General features: G+C 50.3%; 1 protein-coding gene across 7 annotated transcripts in view; it reads left to right on the top strand.

The window, feature by feature from the left end:
- The window catches only part of MDGA1 (MAM domain containing glycosylphosphatidylinositol anchor 1), a 476,469-nt gene that overhangs the window by 447,754 nt on the left and 2,157 nt on the right, over nt 1–26,558 (top strand). For all 7 annotated transcript variants that reach the window (XM_073671695.1, XM_073671690.1, XM_073671694.1 and 4 more), the window contains 2 exons: nt 17,719–17,849; nt 26,288–26,396. In XM_073671695.1, coding sequence (XP_073527796.1) covers nt 17,719–17,849; nt 26,288–26,396 — 240 coding nt within the window. The remainder of the gene's footprint in view (nt 1–17,718; nt 17,850–26,287; nt 26,397–26,558) is intronic.

The raw sequence follows: 26,558 nt of genomic DNA, 5'->3' as shown, positions 1-26,558 counted from the left end.
TTGCCTGCCTGTCCCTCTCTCATCTGGTGCTGCCAATCACTTCTACATATACGACTGATGGCAACTGGGCGAGACATTGCCACTTCCAGGACCAGCGGTCACCATCAGAATGGCGGCGCTGGAGACACCAGGGAGTGAAGGGGTAGGGAAGGTTTATTTTGGTCATTTCGGTTCTTCCCTGCCTTTGAGCCAGTTTTATATCTCCCCAGTGAAGTTTCTTTAATACTTTTCACAGCTGCGATTTGTTACAGTTGCATCCAGTGCAGACGATCCAACACTGTCACTGCGCACATCTCCTGTCCTGAGCGTGTGATACATTTTCTCCACTGATACATTGTATCAATCAGGAGTCTCAGCTGTCACTGTAACTAACAGGGGCGTAAAGATCGAGGTCGCAGGAGTGCAACTGCATCTGGGATCAGGGGGTGCACAGCAGCGGCAGGTAGGAGGGTCACTGAGGCTGCAGCAGAGGATGGGGGGGCGCTGGATGCTCAGTCTTCTCAAGGAGATGTTTTGGTTGAATTATGAGCAGGGGGGCTGTTGCGAAATGATGAGTGGGCAGAGCGTGGCGGGGGAGTGGGAGGTAGTGTAGAATGACAAGGTGACGAGTGGGTGGGTTGTTGTTGAGGGCCCCATTCTAAAGTTTGCTCTGTGGCCCCTTGTAATCTAGTGATACCACTGGTAACGAACCCTCAGCTGTGCACAGAATGAGGTCAGGATCTCCTAGGTGGAATCTGTCAGTGACACCGGCAGCGGCATCTCTCTACTGCAATGTGGCGTCTTGTGGCGCTTTGTCTTTATGGGAAGATCAGAGTGGTCTTCAGATTTATAGATGATTTTGCGGCAGATTTTGAGGGTGATTTTTTGGTTCTGTCGCCCTCCATTGTGCCCGTTGCCTTTGAAGGAGATTCTTCTGGCGAAGATTAGAAACCTGCAATGTTCTGCAACTTTTTCAAGCTTCGGGTGTTTTGTCTGAGGAGCTTGCGCTCTACAGCCGGAGGTCTGCGGTTGCGCTGAGCAGCTGATGCCTGCTTTGTGCAGTTACTCCGGTTGCCCCCCTCGCCTCGCTCTTCGGAGCCAGCGCTGCAGTCAGTGAGGATGACTGCCCAATTACAGAATCTGGAGAAGCATCTGTGCGTCTCTCCGGGGGGATCGTCTGCGCAGCCGTCCCGCCGCGGCTCCACGTTTTCAAGCCTTTTAGAGGGAAATGATTTCCATCAGCCGGAGAGGAGCGGCCCGGGGGGCGACGGACAGCGCCAGCAGCTGTGTATGGTGATGTTATGTGTCAGACGACTGGCCACAAACCCACATCTGCAGTCCGCAGCTATCCTCGCATGACACCCCAGACTAGGACAAGACGCAAGGGGTGACGCCTTATACCGACAGCACTATAAGCAATCGCTCGCATGGCAATTCCCCAAAAGTAATGAGTTATTCCTATTGTAGGTCAAAGAAAAGTCACTAGTCACCCTGCAAAGCTACAGGAGACTCAGAGGATCAGGCAGCCCAACACATAGGCTCATCCTGAGCCACCTGACCCATGAATGGAATTCCACAATTACAGTGCAAACTGACACCTGTGCGCTGATAATGGCCAAAATGAAAAGTGTATCACCTCTCCACAGGATCTGATCTATTCCCTGTGAGTGGGCTGCAGGTGGTGCTTGTGCTGATCCTCTGATCTTCGGTATCAAGTGCGGAAATCTTCTATCTTCATCAGTCCCATAAGGAATAGACATAGCAGCAGCGTGAATGCTCAAACAGCACATAATTCATGTAGGTGACTGTGATCTCTGGGGGTCCCAGTGGTCGTCTCCTCCGTATCCTGTGGATACATCTTGATGTTTGGTCGAGACCTTTAACCCCAACGTTCACTAGCAGGAATCAAAACCCCCAATGATCATAAAAACAAGGATTCCCAAATGCAGGCTGCACGTTCGCAGCTTCTCTGTGCATTCTGTCCTGGAGTCCAGAGCTCGGAGATCTCACAGAGAAGACATGAAGCTGCAGCGCGCATGCTCCATTCACACAGGTGCTCGAGATCGCTGTTCTTGGGATTGCTGGTGGAGCTGATGATCTTTTTTCCCTCCTGATCCAGTAAATAGTGTAAGGCAGCATTCACACAGGCAATGTTTGATCTAAACGTGCAGTTTATTTGCTTTTATAAAACTCCCAAGGGATTCAAAACCAGCCTCTTTTGGACACAAATGTATCAGAGCAAATAAACAGTTCACTCAGCAGCACATATATGTCAGTACGGCTGACCCCAATAGAGTACAGTCCTTTCTTCCGGCGTAAACATCATACACAGAGGAGGCCGACCCCCCCCCCCAGTCTCAGTATCACCATCAGGCTGAGTTCTAGCACACAGACTGCTAGGCTTTCCTAGCTGACCCGTGCAGTCTCCAATCAGAGAGAGACTCTGGCTCGCTCACATTTTGGCTGGTTACTCACCAGCTTCAACACATTTGACTCTGCTGAACATCCAGCAGACTGAGATCTCCCAGGTGAACACAGGCCCTGGTCCTTAGTCAAAGCTAGTCAGGTGCATCTAATCAAGACCTGCAGTGCTAGGATTTAACCCTAGCCTACATGGCTTTGCTAGAAAGGACAAATGTAATGCACAAGTGATCATGAGAACAGAGATCCGTGCATCCCATGTGTGATTGGAGCTCGGGTTGCACATGCACAGCTTCTCTGTTCATTCTCTTTGGGACAGAATCCAAAGCTCAAATATCTCACAGAAAAGACGTGAGGTTGCAGCACGCATGCTCCTTTCACGCACGGGTTTAGAATCGCTGGTGCTGCTTGCAGTCGGACCACTTGTAATCAGATTCTGGGGGAATGGTGATGAGCTTCGGTGCAAACACATGGGTGAATGTAAAACCAAATTTAATGTCTCCAAACACCATATAGTGCCCCACATCGCCCATATGCCACCACGGTAAAAATGGAGATCTGATCTATGTGGTCTCTGAGGACACTCGAGGGGTCTAGTGACTGGCGGATACGTATGGAAGAGGCCTCTGTGCAAGAACAACATGCGGGACGATCGCTCATCACAATGCTGCTTTGGGGGTGGACGTGGCTCCCTGACCTCTGCGGCCCTTGTGCAGCTGCACAGGTTGCACCAATGATATGTCCGCTTCTGCGCCAGACACAACTAATCGCTGTGAAGAAGCAACATGAAGATAAAGACACAGAAGCGGTGCTGTGCCATTCAGGGTCTTTGTGGAGCTGGGTGATGGCTCTTACGGGCGCTGGCATGGCAGCCAGTAGTGGGCTGGCACAGAGAGGGCTGCTGGGTGAGCTCTGCTGCCTCCTCTGCTCTCTCCACCAGGAGACTTTACCTGCATCCCGGGCTGGAGCGGCACAGAGAGATCTGCTGGGTGAGTTCTGCTTCCTCTTCCTCTGCTCTCTCCACCAGGAGACATTACCCGCGACTCTGGCTGGAGCGGCACAGAGAGGGCTGCTGGGTGACTTCTGCTGCCTCCTCCGCTCTCTCCACCAGGAGACATTACGTGCGTTCCCGGCTGGAGCAGCACAGAGGGGGATGCTGGGTGAGCTCTGCTGCCTTCTCTGCTCTCTCCACCAGGAGACATTACCCTCATCCCCGGCTGGAGTGGCACAGGGAGAACTGCTGGGTGAGCTCTGCTGCCTCCTCCAGTCTCTCCACACCAGGAGACATTACCCATGTCCCTGTCTGGAGTGGCACAGAGGGGCTGCTGGGTGAGCTCTGCTGCCTCCTCCACTCTCTCCACCAGGATACATTACCCCCGTCCCCGGCTGGAGCGGCACAGGGAGGGCTGCTGGGTGAGCTCTGCTGCCTCCTCCAGGAGACATTACCCGCATTCCCGGCTGGAGCAGCACAGGGAGGTCTGCTGGGTGAGCTCTGCTGCCTCCTCCGCTCTCTCCACCAGGAGACATTACCCGCGTCCCCGGCTGGAGCGGCACAGGGAGGGCTGCTGGGTGAGCTCTGCTGCCTCCTTCGCTCACTCCACCAGGAGACATTACCCGCGTTCCCGGCTGGAGCAGCACAGGGAGGACTGCTGGGTAAGGTCTGCTGCCTCCTCCGCTCTCTCCACCAGGAGAAATTACCCGCGTCACCGGCTGGAGCGGCACAGGGAGGGCTGCTGGGTGAGCTCTGCTGCCTCCTCTGCTCTCTCCACCAGGAGACATTACCCGCGTCCCCGGCTGGAGCAGCACAGGGAGGACTGCTGAGTGAGCTCTGCTGCCTCCTCCGCTCACTCCACCCGGAGACATTACCCGCGTTTCCGGCTGGAGCAGCACAGGGAGGTCTGCTGGGTGAGCTCTGCTACCTCCTCCACTCTCTCCACCAGGAGACATTACCCGCGTCCCCAGCTGGAGCGGCACAGGGAGGGCTGCTGAGTGAGCTCTGCTGCCTCCTCCAGGAGACATTACCCGCGTTCCCGGCTGGAGCAGTACAGAAAAGACTGCTGGGTGAACTCCGCTGCCTGCTCCACTCTCTCCACCAGGAGACATTACCCGCGTTCTCGGCTGGAGCGGCACAGGTAGGGCTGCTGGGTGAGCTCTGCTGCTGGGTGAGCTCTCTCCACCAGGAGACATTACCCGCGTTCTCGGCTGGAGCAGCACAGGGAGGTCTGCTGGGTGAGCTCTGCTGCCTCCTCCGCTCACTCCACCCGGAGACATTACCCGCGTTTCCGGCTGGAGCAGCACAGGGAGGTCTGCTGGGTGAGCTCTGCTACCTCCTCCACTCTCTCCACCAGGAGACATTACCCGCGTCCCCAGCTGGAGCGGCACAGGGAGGGCTGCTGAGTGAGCTCTGCTGCCTCCTCCAGGAGACATTACCCGCGTTCCCGGCTGGAGCAGTACAGAAAAGACTGCTGGGTGAACTCCGCTGCCTGCTCCACTCTCTCCACCAGGAGACATTACCCGCGTTCTCGGCTGGAGCGGCACAGGTAGGGCTGCTGGGTGAGCTCTGCTGCTGGGTGAGCTCTCTCCACCAGGAGACATTACCCGCGTTCTCGGCTGGAGCAGCACAGGGAAGGCTGCTGGGTGAGCTCTGCTGCCTCCTTCGCTCACTCCACCCGGAGACATTACCCACGTCCCCGGCTGGAGGGCACAGGGAGGGCTGCTGGGTGAGCTCTGCTGTCTCTTCCGCTCACTCCACCCGGAGACATTACCCGCGTCCCCGGCTGGAGCGGCACAGGGAGGGCTGCTGGGTGAGCTCTGCTGCCTCCTCCGCTCTCTCCACCAGGAGACATTACCCGCGTCCCCGGCTGGAGCGGCACAGGGAGGGCTGCTGGGTGAGCTCTGCTGCCTCCTCTGCTCTCTCCACCAGGAGACATTACCCGCGTCCCCGGCTGGAGCGGCACAGGGAGGGCTGCTGGGTGAGCTCTGCTGCCTCCTCTGCTCTCTCCACCAGGAGACATTACCCGCGTCCCCCGCTGGAGCGGCACAGGGAGGGCTGCTGGGTGAGCTCTGCTGCCTCCTCTGCTCTCTCCACCAGGAGACATTACCCGCGTTCCCGGCTGGAGCAGCACAGGGAGGACTGCTGAGTGAGCTCTGCTGCCTCCTCCGCTCACTCCACCCGGAGACATTACCCGCGTTCCCGGCTGGAGCAGCACAGGGAGGTCTGCTGGGTGAGCTCTGCTACCTCCTCCACTCTCTCCACCAGGAGACATTACCCGCGTCCCCGGCTGGAGCGGCACAGGGAGGGCTGCTGAGTGAGCTCTGCTGCCTCCTCCAGGAGACATTACCCGCGTTCCCGGCTGGAGCAGTACAGAAAAGACTGCTGGGTGAGCTCCGCTGCCTGCTCCACTCTCTCCACCAGGAGACATTACCCGCGTTCTCGGCTGGAGCGGCACAGGTAGGGCTGCTGGGTGAGCTCTGCTGCTGGGTGAGCTCTCTCCACCAGGAGACATTACCCGCGTTCTCGGCTGGAGCAGCACTGGGAAGGCTGCTGGGTGAGCTCTGCTGCCTCCTTCGCTCACTCCACCCGGAGACATTACCCACGTCCCCGGCTGGAGGGCACAGGGAGGGCTGCTGGGTGAGCTCTGCTGTCTCCTCCGCTCACTCCACCCGGAGACATTACCCGCGTCCCCGGCTGGAGCGGCACAGGGAGGGCTGCAGGGTGAGCTCTGCTGCCTCCTCCGCTCTCTCCACCAGGAGACATTACCCGCGTCCCCGGCTGGAGCGGCACAGGGAGGGCTGCTGGGTGAGCTCTGCTGTCTCCTCCGCTCTCTCCACCAGGATACATTACCCGCGTCCCCGGCCGGAGCGGCACAGGGAGGGCTGCTGGGTGAGCTCTGCTGCCTCCTCCGCTCTTTCCACCAGGAGACATTACCCGCGTCCCCGGCTGGAGCGGCACAGAGAGGGCTGCTGCGTGAGCTCTGCTGCCTCCTCCGCTCTCTCCACCAGGAGACATTACCCGCGTCCCCGGCCGGAGCGGCACAGGGAGGGCTGCTGGGTGAGCTCTGCTGCCTCCTCCGCTCTCTCCACCAGGACACATTACCCATGTACCTGTCTGGAGTGGCACAGAGGGGCTGCTGGGTGAGCTCTGCTGCCTCCTCCACTCTCTCCACCAGGAGACATTACCCCCATCCCCGGCTGGAGCGGCACAGGGAGGGCTGCTGGGTGAGCTCTGCTGCTTCCTCCAGGAGACATTACCCGCGTTCCCGGCTGGAGCAGTACAGAAAGGACTGCTGGGTGAGCTCTGCTTCCTCCTCCACTCTCTCCACCAGGAGACATTACCCGCGTTCTCGGCTGGAGCGGCACAGGTAGGGCTGCTGGGTGAGCTCTGCTGCTGGGTGAGCTCTCTCCACCAGGAGACATTACCCGCTTTCCCGGCTGGAGCAGCACAGGGAGGACTGCTGGGTGAGCTCTGCTGCCTCCTCCGCTCACTCCACCAGGAGACATTACCCGCGTCCCCAGCTGGAGCGGCACAGGGAGGGCTGCTGGGTGAGCTCTGCTGCCTCCTTCGCTCTCTCCACCAAGAGACATTACCCGCGTCCCCCGCTGGAGTGGCAAAGGGAGGTCTGCTGGGTGAACTCTGCTGCCTCCTCCGCTCTCTCCACCAGGAGACATTATCCGCGTCCCCGGCTGGAGCGGCACAGGGAGGGCTGATGGGTGAGCTCTGCTGCCTCCTCTGCTCTCTCCACCAGGAGACATTACCCGTGTCCCCGGCTGGAGCGGCACAGGGAGGTCTGCTGGTTGAGCTCTGCTGCCTCCTCCGCTCTCTCCACCAGGAGACATTACCCGTGTCCCCGGCTGGAGCGGCACAGGGAGGTCTGCTGGGTGAGCTCTGCTGCCTCCTCCTCTCTCTCCACCAGGAGACATTACCCGCGTCCCCGGCTGGAGCAGCACAGGGAGGACTGCTGGGTGAGCTCTGCTGCCTCCTCCGCTCTCTCCACCAGGAGACATTACCCGCGTCCCCGGCTGCAGCGGCACAGGGAGGACTGCTGGGTGAGCTCTGCTGCCTCCTCCGCTATCTCCACCAGGAGACATTACCCGCGTCCCCGGCTGGAGCGGCACAGGGAGGTCTGCTGGGTGAGCTCTGCTGCCTCCTCTGCTCTCTCCACCAGGAGACATTACCCGTGTCCCCGGCTGGAGCGGCACAGGGAGGTCTGCTGGGTGAGCTCTGCTGCCTCCTCCGCTCTCTCCACCAGGAGACATTACCCGTGTCCCCGGCTGCAGCGGCACAGGGAGGACTGCTGGGTGAGCTCTGCTGCCTCCTCTGCTCTCTCCACCAGGAGACATTACCCGCGTCCCCGGCTGGAGCGGCACAGGGAGGTCTGCTGGGTGAGCTCTGCTGCCTCCTCTGCTCTCTCCACCAGGAGACATTACCCGTGTCCCCGGCTGGAGCGGCACAGGGAGGTCTGCTGGGTGAGCTCTGCTGCCTCCTCCTCTCTCTCCACCAGGAGACATTACCCGCGTCCCCGGCTGGAGCAGCACAGGGAGGACTGCTGGGTGAGCTCTGCTGCCTCCTCCGCTCTCTCCACCAGGAGACATTACCCGCGTCCCCGGCTGCAGCGGCACAGGGAGGACTGCTGGGTGAGCTCTGCTGCCTCCTCCGCTATCTCCACCAGGAGACATTGCCCGCGTCCCCGGCTGGAGCGGCACAGGGAGGACTGCTGGGTGAGCTCTGCTGCCTCCTCCGCTATCTCCACCAGGAGACATTACCCGCGTCCCCGGCTGGAGCGGCACAGGGAGGGCTGCTGGGTGAGCTCTGCTGCCTCCTCTGCTCTCTCCACCAGGAGACATTACCCGTGTCCCCGGCTGGAGCGGCACAGGGAGGTCTGCTGGGTGAGCTCTGCTGCCTCCTCCGCTCTCTCCACCAGGAGACATTACCCGCGTCCCCGGCTGGAGCAGCACAGGGAGGTCTGCTGGGTGAGCTCTGCTGCCTCCTCCGCTCTCTCCACCAGGAGACATTACCCACGTCCCCGGCTAGAGCGGCACAGACGAGGCGCCGGCTTCACAGATGGTTTGGGAGCAGATCTAAGATTACAGCAATTAAACAAACACTTAGGTGAACGGAGAAGACTCCGCCTGCATCTAATTGGCTTCATCCCGTGTTTCAGGGGACCGGCCCATTAAGCGGAATGAGAATGTTAACTACAAACTATCATAACGGCTCAGAAAGCACCGGCTGACGAATGATGGGGCGGATTTACTCCGTCACTGCCGGGAGGGGCGGCAGCTCCGAAGCCTACCCTGAGAACGCATCCACGCTGCAGAGCCTGTGGGGTTAATTAATATTTCCCACCTATTAGCACTGGCCCCGCCCCCGCCGCCGTCCGCAGTCAATTATCGCCGTCTGCACGGCTAGTCACATTTCATTAAGAATCTCCTAAATAAGGAATGAAATGCGCCAGTTCGGGGGCGCCGCTGACGGGTGATTGATTGCTCCGCTGTCCGCGCAGCGCTCGGGGGGTTTATTCCGTGTTTGTTTATTTCGTCTTTTTTTGCGCCGAGTCCTCGACGTTCGATTTTATTAATCCAATTCTGTTTTTGTTTGTGAAATGCAGGAAAATGATTAACTTTGTGCAAACTCAGAAAAAGAGCGGGGGAGGGGAGCGGCGGCGGCAGCAAACTCCATGGAAAGTTCTGCTGTCAGGGCCGGAAAACGGGAATTGTGCCGGGATTTAGTCTCCATCAATCAGGACGCAGCGATAGGAGGTGCAGAGGCAGCTGTGGCCCTGGTGTCTGCCGGGGCCCAGTAAGGGTTATACATGGCGGTGACAGGACCACTGCAGAACGGAGCAGCCACATTCTCCTAACACCGGGGGGCCGCATCCTCCTAACACCGGGGGGCTGCATCCTCCTAACACCGGGGGCCGCATCCTCCTAACACCGGGGGGTCGCATCGCAGGTGGACCAGGGCGCAGGTGAAGCGGAGCGCAGGTGGACCAGGGCGCAGGTGGAGCGGAGCGCAGGTGGACCAGGGCGCAGGTGGAGCGGGGCGCAGGTGGACCAGGGTGCAGGTGGACCAGGGCGCAGGTGAAGCAGGGTGCAGGTGGAGCGGGGCACAGGTGGACCAGGGCGCAGGTGGAGCGGGGCGCAGGTGGAGCGGGGCGCAGGTGAAGCAGGGTGCTCCCTGGCCCCCGGGGATCCTTGGAAACGTTTCCGCTCCGTGATGAATTCTTGTTGCTGTCGGCCTCTCGGACATAGAAACAGTGAAGGGAGACAATAAAGGATTCCCGGGGGGGCGCGGAGGACACGGCCCGAAAACCATCAGTGACAGAGACATCAGCGGGACGCTCCGCGGAGAAATCCTGCCCCAACAGCCTCATCCGATGGCGGCCTGGAGAGACGGTAATCCGGGCGATCGCTGGCGATCTGCACAATGCGAGGCGCAGGGATCTTGGTGCTGTGACGACATGCTGGGAGTTGTAGTTCCCCACTGGCTGCGGACCAAGGACGTACAATATGAAGAGCTCTGCTGCGATTTCCGCCATTGTGGCTTTGGATCTCGTCACCTATAAATGATCCGTCCTGCTGGTATTCGGGGGGGTCTCTACTGATTAGGGGGCTCCGGCTGTCACTGCTAAGGGACGAGGGTCTCTGACTCGCTGTGTCACTTCGATTATTATTGGGGGCTGAGCAGTTCAGAGAAAACTATTTAATGGGGACTACGATTAAGGGGGACACAGATTTACGTCACACACTGGCTGGTATTTCTTAAAGGGGCGCTCTGATTCTCCCTGTTCAGCTCCGGTGCCCACCATATGGATTACAGGGGATTCTCAGTGTCACTTATTAAACCAGTAACTTGGTGGGCGCAGTATAGAGGGGCACAGTATAGAGGGGCTCTGTATAGAGGGGCGCTGTATAGAGGGGCGCAGTATAGAGGGTGCAGTACAGAGGGGCGCAGTATAGAGGGCGCAGTATAGAGGGGCGCAGTATAGAGGGCGCAGTATAGAGGGCGCAGTATAGAGGGTGCAGTACAGAGGGGCTCTGTATAGAGGGGTGCAGTATAGAGGGGCGCTGTATAGAGGGGCGCAGTACAGAGGGGCGCAGTATAGAGGGCGCAGTATAGAGGGCGCAGTATAGAGGGGCGCAGTATAGAGGGCGCAGTATAGAGGGTGCAGTATAGAGGGTGCAGTACAGAGGGGCGCAGTATAGAGGGCGCAGTATAGAGGGCGCAGTATAGAGGGGCGCAGTATAGAGGGCGCAGTATAGAGGGTGCAGTACAGAGGGGCGCAGTATAGAGGGCGCAGTATAGAGGGTGCAGTACAGAGGGGCGCAGTATAGAGGGCGCAGTATAGAGGGTGCATTACAGAGGGGCGCAGTATAGAGGGCGCAGTATAGAGGGCGCAGTACAGAGGGGCGCAGTATAGAGGGCGCAGTATAGAGGGGCGCAGTATAGAGGGGCTCTGTATAGAGGGGCGCAGTATAGAGGGGCGCAGTATAGAGGGGTGCAGTATAGAGGGCGCAGTATAGAGGGGCTCTGTATAGAGGGGCGCAGTATAGAGGGCGCAGTATAGAGGGGCGCAGTATAGAGGGGTGCAGTATAGAGGGGCGCAGTATAGAGAGGCGCAGTATAGAGGGGCGCAGTATAGAGGGGCGCTGTATAGAGGGCGCAGTATAAAGGGGCGCAGTATAGAGGGGCTCTGTATAGAGGGGTGCAGTATAGAGGGGCTCTGTATAGAGGGGTGCAGTATAGAGGGGCGCAGTATAGAGGGCGCAGTATAGAGGGGCGCAGGATAGAGGGGCGCAGTATAGAGGGGCGCAGTATAGAGGGCGCAGTATAGAGGGACGCAGTATAGAGGGGCGCTGTATAGAGGGGCTCTGTATAGAGGGGCGCTGTATAGAGGGGCGCTGTATAGAGGGCGCAGTATAGAGGGGCGCAGTACAGAGAGGCACAGTATAGAGGGGCGCTGTATAGAGGGGCGCAGTATAGAGGGGCGCTGTATAGAGGGCGCAGTATAGAGGGGCGCAGTATAGAGAGGCACAGTATAGAGGGGCGCAGTATAGAGGTGCGCAGTATAGAGGGGCGCAGTATAGAGGGGCGCAGTATAGAGAGGCACAGTATAGAGGGGCGCAGTATAGAGGTGCGCAGTATAGAGGGGCGCAGTATAGAGGGGCGCAGTATAGAGGGGCGCTGTATAGAGATGCGCAGTATAGGCAGTACAGAGGGGCGCAGTATAGAGGGGCGCAGTATAGGCAGTACAGAGGGGCGCAGTATAGAGGGGCTCTGTATAGAGGGGTGCAGTATAGAGGGGCGCAGTATAGAGGGCGCAGTATAGAGGGGCTCTGTATAGAGGGGTGCAGTATAGAGGGGCGCAGTATAGAGGGCGCAGTATAGAGGGTGCAGTATAGAGGGGCGCTGTATAAAGGGGCGCAGTATAGAGAGGCACAGTATTGGCAGTACAGAGGGCGCCCCTCGCCGCCCTGCGCCCCGGGGTGATTCACTGTTTGGCTGCTGAGCTTTGAGCTGAACATTAATCTCGGGCACTAAATAATGCAGGAGCACGACGCCGACATTTTGGGTCTCGTATATAAAAGAGTCATTTTTTTTTCTCCCTGAACTGATGGAGAAAATAAAGATGTGAAGTTCAGGCGCTGCCGCAGTCCGGAGACAGCTGAGGTCACAATCGCCTCGGACTGAACACGTATCACAGGCTGGTGACAAAGTGACACCGATCACATGGCTGTATGCGTCCGGCCACCTGACACTCCGACCACCTGACACTCCGACCACCTGACACTGCGGCAACATAACACTGCGGCAACATAACACTCCGGCCACCAAACTCTCCGACCACCTAACTCTCTGACCACCTAACACTCCGGCAACATAACACTCTGACCACCTAACACTCTGACCACCTAACACTCCAGCAACATAACACTCCGGCCACCAAACTCTCCGACCACCTGACACTCTGACCACCTAACACTCCGGCAACATAACACTCTGACCACCTAACACTCCAGCAACATAACACTCCGGCCACCAAACTCTCCGACCACCTGACTCTCTGACCACCTGACTCTCTGACCACCTGACACTCCGACCACCTGACACTCCGACCATCTGACACTTCGGCCACCTGACACTTCGGCCACCTAACACTCTGACCACCTAACGCTCTGACCACCTAACGCTCTGACCACCTAACGCTCTGACCACCTAACGCTCTGACCACCTAACGCTCCGGCCACCTGACACTCCGGCCACCAAACTCTCCGACCAACTAACACTCTGACCACCTAACACTCCGGCCACCTAACACTCCGCACGTCTGCTCAGTCTGCGCTATCAGCTCAGTGTTACTGTCACTTAACCTGCAGTTTGTGCTCCAGAGCAGATTTCTCTACTGGAATTTCCTAGTTTGGAGGCTGGACCCCCGAACACCCACCTAAATAAAGTCTGTATGAAATATTTGTCTGTCTTGGAGAATAAATCTGGTCATAGACATTAGATGGACAGTCACCAAACTCTCCAAATTCCCAGCTCCCATCTTATGTGTATGGGGCGTCCTGAATCCTCCGATGACAAATGGTGGGAAAAGGGATTGTGGATTTCACCCTGTCCTAATCCTCTTCATAAGGTCAACAGGGGAGACTGGAGGAGGAGGACAGAGGAATCTGGAGAAGGAGGACAGAGGAGACTGAAAGAACAGAGGAGTCTGGAGAAAAAGGAGGGAGGACAGAGGAGTCTGCAGAAGAAGGAGGGAGGACAGAGGAGTCTGGAGGAGGAGGACAGGAGTCTGGAGAAGAAGGAGGGAGGACAGAGGAGTCTGGAGAAGAAGGAGGGAGGACAGAGGAGTCTGCAGAAGAAGGAGGGAGGACAGAGGAGTCTGGAGGAGGAGGACAGGAGTCTGGAGAAGAAGGAGGGAGGACAGAGGAGTCTGGAGAAGAAGGAGGGAGGACAGAGGAGTCTGGAGGAGGAGGACAGGAGTCTGGAGAAGAAGGAGGGAGGACAGAGGAGTCTGCAGAAGAATGAGGGAGGACAGAGGAGTCTGCAGAAGAAGGAGGGAGGACAGAGGAGTCTGCAGAAGAAGGAGGGAGGACAGAGGAGTCTGGAGGAGGAGGACAGGAGTCTGGAGAAGAAGGAGGGAGGACAGAGGAGTCTGAAAGAACAGAGGAGTCTGGAGAAGAAGGAAGACAGATGAGTCTGGAGAACTAGGAGGGAGAACAGAGGAGTCAGGAGGAGAAGGGCAGACTCTGTGTATTGCTCCGTGCATTATTCTGTGTATTGTGGTTTTCCTTCGTTTTCTGGCCATACAGTGGTCACATTGTAACCGGTAAAGTGTCAGCTCCTCCATCCTACAGTCAGGAGACACTTAATGTCAGCCATACACTGCCCCGAGCTCAGGAGCTTACACTCTAATCTCCTCACATATGGACATTACACCCGGGCAGATGGTTCTTGGGGTTTTCTCTCCCAGATGTGGTTTCTGAACCTTCAGCGGAGTCGGTAAATCTCCCGATAGACTGATAGATAGATAGATAATAGATAGATGATAGATAAATGATAGATAGATAATAGATAGATGATAGATAAATGATAGATAGATAATAGATAGATGATAGATAAATGATAGATAGATAATAGATGATAGATAATAGATAAATGATAGATAATAGATAGACTGATAGATAGATAATAGATAGATGATAGATAAATGATAGATAGATGATAGATAGATAGATAATAGATAGGTGATAGATAGATAATAGATAGATGATAGATAATAGATAGATAATAGATGATAGATAATAGATAGATAATAGATAGATAATAGATAGATTATAGATGGATGATAGATAGATGATAGATAATAGATAGATAATAAATAGATAGATGATAGATAATAGATAGATAATAGATAGATGATATATAATAGATAGATGATAGATAGATAACACTGGTCAACAGCATTTTTGGTGCCAAAGATATTTCAACGAATTTAGGGTAACTTTGGGGTGCTGATTCTGAATATGTCATCAGTTTTGCCAGATTGGCTCTAGTTCTTGATATTTTCTGTAAAATGTGTAAAAAAATGACGTAATTTGCTACACGCGCATTAACTTTATTGATATTGTCATGAATACTATAAATTAAACAAAGTAAATGTTGATTATAGTTTATTTTAGATAGTTTTAGAAAGTAATCTTCAAAAATGAACAAGACATGAAAGATAGGAGACATTTAATCTCTGGAAAAGCGCTTTTTATATGATTTTCTTCTATGTGAGCTTTTCGGGCAGTCACGCTGTAGATTCCAGCAGTAATCAGCCATCATATGCCTGTCCCATCTGCCTTGGTACCTTTCCTCCATCACCATAATATCCTGATGAAATCTCTCCCCTTGTTCTTCGCTAAAATCTCCAAGATTTTCTGAAAATCTGTCCAAGTGACTGTGAAGATAATGCAATTTAATGCTCATGTGTACACCCAGATTTCTAAATCTCAATAGCATGTTTTGTACCAGTTCTTCATAATTGTCTGCCTTTTTATTTCCCAAGAAGTTCTTCACTACCAACACAAAACTACACCATGCAGCAGCTTCCATGTCATTCATTTACTTAGGGAAATTTGAATCTTTAATGAGTTTCCGAATTTGAGGACCATCAAAGATTCCTGCCTTTCATTTTTTCGCTACTAAGACCAGGGAAAGATCTGCAGATGTACATGAAGCAATTACCATCTTTGTCTAATGCCTTGACGAACTGCTTCATTAATCCTAACTTTATGTGAAGTGGTGGTAGAATGATTTTTTCCCTGTCCACCAAAGGTTCGTTCACTGTGTTTGATGCTCCTACTGTCAAGGTGTCCCTTGGAGGCCAATTCACTTTCTCCCAGTGCTAATGTTTTGCTCTACTATCCCACATGCAGATGAAGCAAGGATACTTTTTGTATCCACTTTGCTGTCCAAGTAAAAAGTTGACCATTTTTAAATCAACACATATCAGCCACGAATGTTCATGGTAGCACAGTTTCTCCAAGACCATTTTGACATTTTTGTATTGTTCTACAAGTTTAGTTGAGTGAGCTACTGGAAGAGATGCACACTGATTGCCATTCTTCAACAAAACACATTTCAAACTCCTTTTAGAACTGTCTATGAAAAGCCTCCAGTCTTCAGGACGATATACTTGTAAACCCATTTGCAGCATCAGGCCAGGCATATCCTTACAATATACAAGTAGGTCATCTTCACGGAAAAATTGAAGAAGTGCTTCTTCTCTGGTCCTGTAAGATGTAATTTTAGTTCCAGGCGTCAGACAATTTTTCTCACTTAGCCTGGAAGCTAAAAGTTCGGATGCACTTTTTGAGAGGTTGAGGTCTCTTATTAGATCGTTGAGCTCTCCTTGGGTAAATTGCGTAGGTGTTCTGAAACTTCCTTCATATTCTGGTTCACTTCCAGAACTAATGCTTAGCTCCATACCCTGCATTTCATCATCATCAGGTGGGGGAAGGTCAGGTAACATGGTAAACACAGGTACAGGCACATCTTCACAATGAGGGACAGGCCTTCTTGCAGATTCCATGTTAGGATACTCCCATTTTCGTTTCTTATGCTTATTGAATCCTTGCACTTGCACTGCACAGAAATAACAGTCATCATGATGATTTTTTTGCTCTCTCCACACCATTGGAACACCAAACTTGAAGCTTTTTCTTTGTCCTTTGCTCCATTTTCGTAATAATTCGATACATGCTTTGCACACTATGTGTGGTGCCCAAAACTTGTCTTGGTCCCCAAGCATAACCCCAAAATAGGCCAAATACACTTTTTTACGAAGTCTGTTATGTTTCTTCTATGTTTTGGCAGTGTATATTCACCACAAATGTAACAGAATGAGTCTGGATCGTTAAGGCAACTTCTTCTTGATGAGTTCATGCTTTTCATTGGAAAACAGACAACATAAAGTTAGTATAAAATCAAGCTATGAACAAACTTCTAGAACACTAATTAACACAAAACTATATTGAGAACTGCTCAGCTCAAGTACTAATCTAAAGAAATTAATGAGATGACGCGTCGCATTTACCAACACGTGCTTTAAATAAGATACCAAAAATCTCAAAAACTAGAGCCAATCTGGCAAAACTGATTGCATATTCAGAATCAGCACCCCAAAAAATACCCCAAATTCATTAAAATATCTTTGGCACCAGAAAAAAAATATTTTTTTGTTGACCTGTGTAATAGATAGATGATAGATAATAGATAGATAATAGATAGATGATAGATAATAGATAGATAGATAATAGATAGATGATAGATAGATGATAGATAATAGATAGATGATAGATAATAGATAGATGATAGATAATAGATAGATAATAGATAGATAATAGATAGATGATAGATAATAGATAGATAATAGATAGATGATAGATAATAGATAGATGATAGATAATAGATAGATAATAGATGATAGATAATAGATAGATGATAGATAATAGATAGATAGATAATAGATAGATGATAGATAATAGATAGATGATAGATAATAGATAGATAATAGATAGATGATAGATAATAGATAGATAATAGATAGATGATAGATAGATAGATAGATAATAGATAGATGATAGATAGATAATAGATAGATAATAGATAGATAATAGATAGATGATAGATAGATAATAGATAGATAATAGATAATAGATAGATAATAGATAGATGATAGATAGATAATAGATAGATAATAGATAGATAATAGATAATAGATAGATAGATAATAGATAGATGATAGATAATAGATAGATAGATAATAGATAGATAATAGATAGATGATAGATAATAGATAGATGATAGATAGATGATAGATAATAGATAGATGATAGATAATAGATAGATAATAGATAGATGATAGATAATAGATAGATAATAGATAGATGATAGATAATAGATAGATGATAGATAATAGATAGATAATAGATGATAGATAGATAATAGATAGATGATAGATAATAGATAGATAATAGATAGATGATAGATAGATAATAGATAGATAATAGATAGATAATAGATAGATAATAGATGGATGATAGATAGATAATAGATAGATGATAGATAGATAATAGATAGATGATAGATAATAGATAGATGATAGATAGATGATAGATAATAGATAGATAATAGATAGATAATAGATAGATAATAGATGGATGATGGATAGATAATAGATGATGGATAGATAATAGATAGATATAGGTGATTGACATTTTCTCCACACTTCACTCTTTATAGATTTCTTTCTGTTTCCTTTGCAGGTAACTTGACGGTTTTCTTACGTCTCAGAAATATTGGCACCCAGGATATTCCTGTCTGGTCCAAGAAAGGCAACCAAGGGTACAAGTGGCAATTAGAGAACCTGCAGGTGAATCCCACCGCGCCCTTCCAGGTAAGAATATAGAGGAGTCACATACAGAACCGTGTAATCAACGTAGATAGAACAGACAGCGACTAACGCCGCGCTCAATGGAGAGAAGCAACTGCATCACAGCGCAACGCTTCTCCATCCTGATAACTATATTATATCCAATCCACAATATGCATGAAAACCAATATAGCTGCAGTCCTATGTAACACCACAGATAATACAGTGATAACTCTCTGTGTACAGATAATGTAGTAGATGTCACCTGCAGTCCTATGTAACACCACAGATAACACAGTGATAACTCTCTGAGTACAGATAATGTAGTAGATGTCACCTGCAGTCCTATGTAACACCACAGATAACACAGTGATAACTATCTGAGTACTGATAATGTAGTAGATGTCACCTGCAGTCCTATGTAACACCACAGATAACACAGTGATAACTCTCTGAGTACAGATAATGTAGTAGATGTCACCTGCAGTCCTATGTAACACCACAGATAACACAGTGATAACTCTCTGAGTACAGATAATGTAGTAGATGTCACCAGCAGTCCTATGTAACACCACAGATAACACAGTGATAACTCTCTGAGTACAGATAATGTAGTAGATGTCACCAGCAGTCCTATGTAACACCACAGATAACACAGTGATAACTCTCTGAGTACAGATAATGTAGTAGATGTCACCTGCAGTCCTATGTAACACCACAGATAACACAGTGATAACTATCTGAGTACTGATAATGTAGTAGATGTCACCTGCAGTCCTATGTAACACCACAGATAACACAGTGATAACTCTCTGAGTACAGATAGTGTAGTAGATGTCACCAGCAGTCCTATGTAACACCACAGATAACACAGTGATAACTCTCTGAGTACAGATAATGTAGTAGATGTCACCTGCAGTCCTATGTAACACCACAGATAACACAGTGATAACTCTGAGTACAGATAATGTAGTAGATGTCACCCGCAGTCCTATGTAACACCACAGATAACACAGTGATAACTCTCTGAGTACAGATAATGTAGTAGAGGTCACCTGCAGTCCTATGTAACACCACAGATAACACAGTGATCAGTCTCTGAGTACAGGTAATGTAGTAGAGGTCACCTGCAGTCCTATGTAACACCACAGATAACACAGTGATCAGTCTCTGAGTACAGATAATGTAGTAGATGTCACCTGCAGTCCTATGTAACACCACAGATGACACTGATATCTCCGCGTACAGGTGATGTAGCAGATGCTTCCTCGTCACAGCTCAGCTCTGCTACATCTGCGGATCTCCTGGACTGCTCTGGATTCTGTGGGAACAATGTCTGGTTATTTTCCTATGAGAATGTAGAATGTAGTAAAATCTTCCTATAAACTTCACGTTCTGATGTAAAACAAACATCTGAGGACATAACTGTGATATACGGCGCGGCCTCCGCCATCACAATACGGCGGTGACTCGTAAACGTGCGTCCGACATCCGAGGAATCCATATAAGTAATGTCGTCCTGTCGGCGGCCGCCGCGCTGAATAGTCAAATCATAAAAAGTGAAACGCTCCGAATATTAAAATATTTAATACGGAATCAATCCCGGCAGCGGAGCCTGGTTTATTGTCGGCTCCGCTGTGCTGCGCGGGAACAGGAGACGGACAGAAAGCATCACAACATCTAATGCAGGGAAAGAGGAAGATTGTGGGGTCCTGGGGTCCCCGGCATATTCACTGTGTAATCGTAACTTCTGTTAAAGGAGGAATATACAGATGTCATCTGCGACAGATCACCCTATGCGCAATACTTCTGCTCTATGACCCTTTACATCCACCCTCTTGACACTACTTGTGCTCTATGGCCCTTTACATGCACCCTCCTGACACTAGTTCTGCTCTAGGACCCTTTACACCCACCCTCCTGACACTACTTCTACTCTAGACCCCTTTACCTGCACCCTTCTGACACTACTTCTGCTCTAGGACCCTTTACATAAACCATCCTGACACTACTTCTACTTTAGGACCCTTTACCTGCACCCTCCTGACACTAATTGTGCTCACTGACCATTTACATTCTCCCTCCTGACACTAGTTCTGCTCTAGGACCCTTTACATCCACCCTCCCGACACTGTTTTTTTCTCTTTGACCTTTTACATCTACCCTCCTGCCACTGTTTTTGCCCTAGGACCCTTTACATACACCCTCCTAACACTACTTCTACTCTAGGACCCTTTACCTGCACCCTCCTGACACTACTTGTGCTCATGGACCATTTACATGCACCCTCCTGACACTAGTTCTGCTCTAGGACCCTTTACATCCACCTTCCTGACACTGCTTCTGTTCTAGGACCCTTTACATACACCCTTCTGACACTGCTTCTGTTCTAGGACCCTTTACATGCACCCTCCTGACACTGTTTATTCTCTAGGACCCTTTACATGCACCCCCCTGACACTGCTTCTGCTCTAGGACCCTTAACATAAACCCTCCTGACACTACTTCTACTCTAGGACCCTTTACCTGCACCCTCCTGACACTGTTTTTTCTTTCTGACCCTTTACATCCACCCTCCTGACACTGTTTATGCTGTAGGACCCTTTACATGCAACATCCTGACCCTACTTCTGCTCTAGGACTCTTTACATAAACCCTCCTGACACTACTTCTGCTCTGGAACCCTTTACATGCACCCTCCTTACACTAGCTCTGCTCTAGGACCCTTTACAACCACCCTCCTGACACTGCTTCTGTTCTAGGACCCTTTACATAAACCCTCCTGACACTACTTCTACTCAAGGACCCTTTACATCCACCCTCCTGACACTACTTCTTTTCTAGGACCCTTTACATTAACCTTCCTGACACTACTTCTGCTCTGAAAATCTTTACATGCACCCTCCTGACACTATTTTTCTGCTCTAAGACCCTTTACATCCACCTTCCTGACACTGCTTCTGTTCTAGGACCCTTTATATCCACCCTCCTGACACTAGTTCTGCTCTAAGACCCTTTACATCCACCTTCCTGACACTGCTTCTATTCTAGGACCCTTTACATACACACTCCTGACACTGCTTCTGTGCTAGGTCCCTTTACCTGCACCCTCCTGACACTGTTTATGCTATAGGACCCTTTACATGCACCCTCCTGACACTGCTTCTGCTCTAGGACCCTTTACATAAACCCTCCTGACACTTCTTCTACTTTAGGACCCTTTACCTGCACTCTCCTGACACTGTTTTTTTCTCTCTGACCCTTTATATCCACCTTCCTGACACTGTTTATGCTCTAGGACCCTTTACATGCACCCTCCTGACCCTACTCCTGTTCTAGGACTCTTTACATAATCCCTCCTGACACTAGTTCTGCTCTAGGACCCTTTACATCCACCCTCCTGACACTGCTTCTACTCTAGGACCCTTTACCTGCACCCTCCTCACACTATTTTTTCTCTCTGACCCTTTACATGCATCCTCCTGACACTACTTCTGCTCTAGGACCCTTTACATAAACCCTCCTGACACTGCTCCTACTTTAGGACCCTTTACCTGCACCCTCCTGACACTGTTTTTTCTCTCGGATCCTTTACATGCACCCTCCTGACTCTACTTCTGCTCTAGGACCCTTTACATAAACCCTCCTGACACTGCTTCTACTTTAGAGGATCCTTTACCTGCACCCTCCTGACACTGTTTTTTCTCTCTGACCCTTTAAATTCACCCTTCTGACATTGCTTATGCTCTAGGACCCTTTACATCCACCCTCATGACACTGCTTCTGCTCTAGGATCCTTTACATGCACCCTCCTGACACTGATACTGCTCTAGGACCCTTTACATGCACTCTCCTGACACTGTTTTTTCTCTAGGACCCTTTACACGCACCATCCTGACACTATTTTTTTCTCCAGGACCCTTTACCTGCACCATCCTGACACTGCTTCTGCTCTAGGAGCCTTTACATAAACCCTCCTGACACTACTTCTACTTTAGGACCCTTTACCTGCACCCTCCTGACACTGTTTATGCTCTAGGACCCTTTACATGCACCCTCCTGACCCTACTCCTGTTCTAGGACTCTTTACATAAACCCTCCTGACACTAGTTCTGCTCTAGGACCCTTTACATCCACCCTCCTGACACTACTTCTACTCAAGGACCCTTTACATACACCCTCCTGACACTGCTTCTACTCTATGACCCTTTACCTGCACCCTCCTGACACTGTTTTTTCTCTCTGACCCTTTACATGCACCCTCCTGACACTTCTTCTGTTCTAGGACCCTTTACATAATCCCTCCTGACACTACTTCTACTCAAGGACCCTTTACATACACCCTCCTGACACTGCTTCTACTCTAGGACCCTTTACCTGCACCCTCCTGACACTGTTTTTTCTCTCGGACCCTTTACATGCACCCTCCTGACACTAGTTCTGCTCTAGGACCCTTTACACAAACCCTCCTGACACTGCTTCTACTCTAGGACCCTTTACCTGCACCCTCCTGACACTGTTTTTTCTCTCGGACCCTTTACATGCACCCTCCTGACACTACTTCTGCTCTAGGACCCTTTACATAAACCCCCCTGACACTGCTTCTACTTTATGACCCTTTACCTGCACCCTCCTGACACTGTTTTTTCTCCCTGACCCTTTAAATTCACCCTTTTGACACTGCTTATGCTCTAGGACCCTTTATATCCACCCTCCTGACACTGCTTATGCTCTAGGACCCTTTACATCCACCCTCCTGACACTGCTTCTGCTCTAGAATCCTTTACATGCACCCTCCTGACACTGATTCTGCTCTAGGACCCTTTACATAAACCCTCCTGACACTGATTCTGCTCTAGGACCCTTTACATAAACCCTCCTGACACTGATTCTGCTCTAGGACCCTTTACATGCACTCTCCTGACACTGTTTTTTCTCTAGGACCCTTTACATGCACCATCCTGACACTACATCTGCTCTAGGACCCTTTATATCCACCCTCCTGACACTGCTTCTGCTCTAGGACCCTTTATATCCACCCCCCTGACACTGATTCTGCTCTAGGACCCTTTACATGCACCATCCTGACACTACATCTGCTCTAGGACCCTTTACATGCACTCTCCTGACACTTTTTTCTCTAGGACCCTTTACACGCACCATCCTGACACTATTTTTTTCTCTAGGACCCTTTACACGCACCCGCCTAACCCCAGATACCCAAACGAGAAAACATAAATATCATGACTTGCTCACCTGTGATCCCCATGGACAGCTGCTCATAATAGGGAGGGAGAGAGGTGGAAGAACGTATCTTCTCAACACGCCGGGCGATCGATAATATTAATAAGCCTGTGAAGTTCACCGACCTTTAGTAAATCCATTCTAATCTTGTTTATGTTAGCAGTATATTTTCTCACCGCAATTATAGATAATTGTCCTGGAACATTGGGAAGGGGGGGGGAACGAGAGAACGGATTAATGCCTGTACATTACCGCACTGCGTGGGGAGGAAGGTCTCTCCTGGAGGAATTCATTATAGAAATACCTCTGTTCTCCTCTACTTATAAATATATGGAGATCTGGGACTGAGGAAACCACATCCAAGAGATCCCAAGCTGAAAGCCAGAGCCAAGAGACTCAAAGCTGAGAGCTAGAGCCAAGACAGCCAAAACCAAGAGACCCAAAGCTGAGAGAGCCAAGAGATGCAGATCTAGAGAAAATAGATCCAGAACCAAGAGACTCAAAGCTGAGAGCTAGAACGAAGACAGCCAAAACCAAGAGACCCAAAGCTGAGAGAGCCAAGAGATGCAGATCCAAAGCAAAGAGATCTAGAACCAAGAGACACAAAGCTGAGAGCCAGAGCCAAGAGACTCAAAGCTGAGAGAGTCAAGAGATGCAGATCCTGAGCTGAAAGTCAGGGTCAAAAGACCCAAAACAGAGCCAAGACAACCAAAACCAAGAGACCCAAAGCTGAGAGAGCCAAGAGATGCAGATCCAAAGCAAAGAGATCTAGAACCAAGAGACTCAAATCTGAGAGCCAGAGCCAAGACAGCCAAAACCAAGAGACCCAAAGCTGAGAGAGCCAAGAGATGCAGATCCAAAGCAAAGAGATCTAGAACCAAGAGACACAAAGCTGAGAGCCAGAGCCAAGAGACTCAAAGCTGAGAGAGTCAAGAGATGCAGATCCTGAGCTGAAAGTCAGGGTCAAAAGACCCAAAACAGAGCCAAGACAACCAAAACCAAGAGACCCAAAGCTGAGAGAGCCAAGAGATGCAGATCCAAAGCAAAGAGATCTAGAACCAAGAGACACAAAGCTGAGAGCCAGAGCCAAGACAACCAAAACCAAGAGACTCAAAGCTGAGAGCCAGAGCCAAGACAACCAAAACCAAGAGACCCAAAGCTGAGAGCCAGAGCCAAGACAACCAAAACCAAGAGACCCAAAGCCGAGAAAGCCAAGAGATGCAGATCTAGAGAAAATAGATCAAGAAACAAGAGACCCAAATCTGAGAGCCAGAGGCAAGAGACTCAAAGCTGAGAGTCAAGAGATGCAGATCCTGAGCTGAAAGCCAGAGCCAAAAGACCCAAAACAGAGCCAAGACAACCAAAACCAAGACACCCAAAGCTGAGAGAGCCAAGAGATGCAGATCCAAAGCAAAGAGATCTAGAACCAAGAAACTCAAAGCAGAGAGCCAGAGCCAAGACAACCAAAACCAAGAGACCCAAAGCCGAGAAAGTGAAGAGATGCCGATCTAGAGAAAATAGATCAAGAAACAAGAGACCCAAATCTGAGAGTCAGAGGCAAGAGACTCAAAGCAGAGTGTCAAGAGATGCAGATCCCGAGCTGAAAGCCAGAGCCAAAAGACCCAAAGGTGAGAGCCAGAACCAAGACAACCAAAACCTAGAGACCCAAAGCTGAGAGAGCCAAGAGATGCAGATCCAGAACAAAGAGACCCAAAACTCTGAGCTAAGAGAATCAGATCTAGAGCAAAGAAATCCAGAGCCATGAGATTCAGGATTCATTTATCCAACCCAAAGTCAAGCGAGCCTGAGGCATCAGAACCAATACTAAGAGGGCCAGAGATCAAGAACTAGGAGACCCATAGCTGTCAGATGCAGAGCTCAGAGAACCAGAAGCAACAGAGCCAAAGTCAAAATACTCAAATACAAGAGGCTTAAAGCTCAGTAAGCCAGAGCCAGGAGATCCAGAGCCCAAACACAGGAAGATCTGCAACATAAAGCAACGAGATCCACAGCCAAGACAGCCAGAGCAAAGACATACAAAACCAATAGACCAAAACCGAAAAATCTAGGGTTGAGAGATCAAGGACATAAAATTTAAGAGCGGAGTGACCTAAAGCCAAGAGATCCAGGGCTGAAACATCTGAGAGACCCAGAAGAAAGAGATTCAGAAGTAAGAGAACCATAGCCAAAAGATCAAGAGCAATGAGATTCTGAACTCAAGTGACCCGGAACAAAGAGATAGAAAAATGAGAAATCCAGAGCAGAGAGATCCATGATATCCAGAGAAGAGAGACCTAATACCAAGAGACTGAGACCCAATGGACTCAAAACTAGGACATGGCACTGAGAGCGGAGATGCCCAGAGTAAGGAGATCCAGAAGTGAAAGGTTTATTATTGAGAGCTGAGGAACCCACCACCCAAATATCCCGAGACAAGAGACCCAACAATAAACCGTGGAGCCTCAAAGATCTAGAACCAAAAGAACTAAGAGCTGAGGATCCCAGAACCTAGAGGTCCTTTATGGATGTTCTATGTTCTAATCCTTCATAGAAGCTTTATGTTCCCAGTACGAATATTGATGTTTATGGTAATATGGATCCACACAACATCCCTACGACAATGCTGACCTGCCAGCGGGAAGTGTTGTCATGGGTATATAACCAGCATGCAGCACCTACATAACTTCTGGAATCTATGATATCTCCACACAGGAAAGATTTGTTTTGTGGATTTTCTAAGGTTAAAAAACAAGTCCGTGTCCCGAGGAATTGTCTCAGCCGCCGAGTTCTCTGCCGAGTATGGCAGCGGATTACGGTTTACAGTAAGATTTCATGCTCCGACACAAATTTCTGGAGCTTATTACTTAACAAAACCCTTGAGACGTCTCTGGCCCCCTCCTCCGGCGCACTGTATCCGCAGCGGGCAGGTAGCGATGGATGGGGCTGCCTCCTTGACTATCCGACGTCTCGGTGTTATTGTTTCCTCTCCTAGAATTATGTAAAATCTCCGCTGCTCGCTGTATTATTTGTGGGTGACATTTGCTTCGGTGGGAAATAAATCTTTCAGGGGATTAATCTCGGTGCGGCGGCAGAATTCGGATACGCTCGCTGAGTCTGAATGTATCTGGCTTTACTATGATGAATGGGTAATGTATCCGTGCCCGGTTTCGTTCCTAATGATGGGTCTTCTGTTGGCCTCCTGTTTTCTTTCTCCCCAGATTGTGTTTGAATGTGTTATTGGAAAAGGGGTAGAAGGAGACGTGGCCATTGATGATGTCACTATAAAGAAGGGAGAGTGTCCGAAAAGACAGATCCCCCCAACAAAAGGTGAGTCCGTCCTCCTCAAATATGCAAGACTTATCCATGAGCCCAACAGGATCTGCTCCACCCTTGATACAGTAGATTCCATTCCTTGCCAATTAATTGATCACTAAGTCACCATCTTTAAAGTCAATATTGCATAATTCTGAAGGTCAGGGTCAAACACAA

Source organism: Phyllobates terribilis, unplaced genomic scaffold, assembly GCF_046119375.1.
Source record: "Phyllobates terribilis strain yellow unplaced genomic scaffold, ASM4611937v1 Scaffold_3__8_contigs__length_932513732, whole genome shotgun sequence".
NCBI lineage: Eukaryota > Metazoa > Chordata > Amphibia > Anura > Dendrobatidae > Phyllobates > Phyllobates terribilis.
This window is presented reverse-complemented; position numbering and strand designations above follow the sequence as displayed.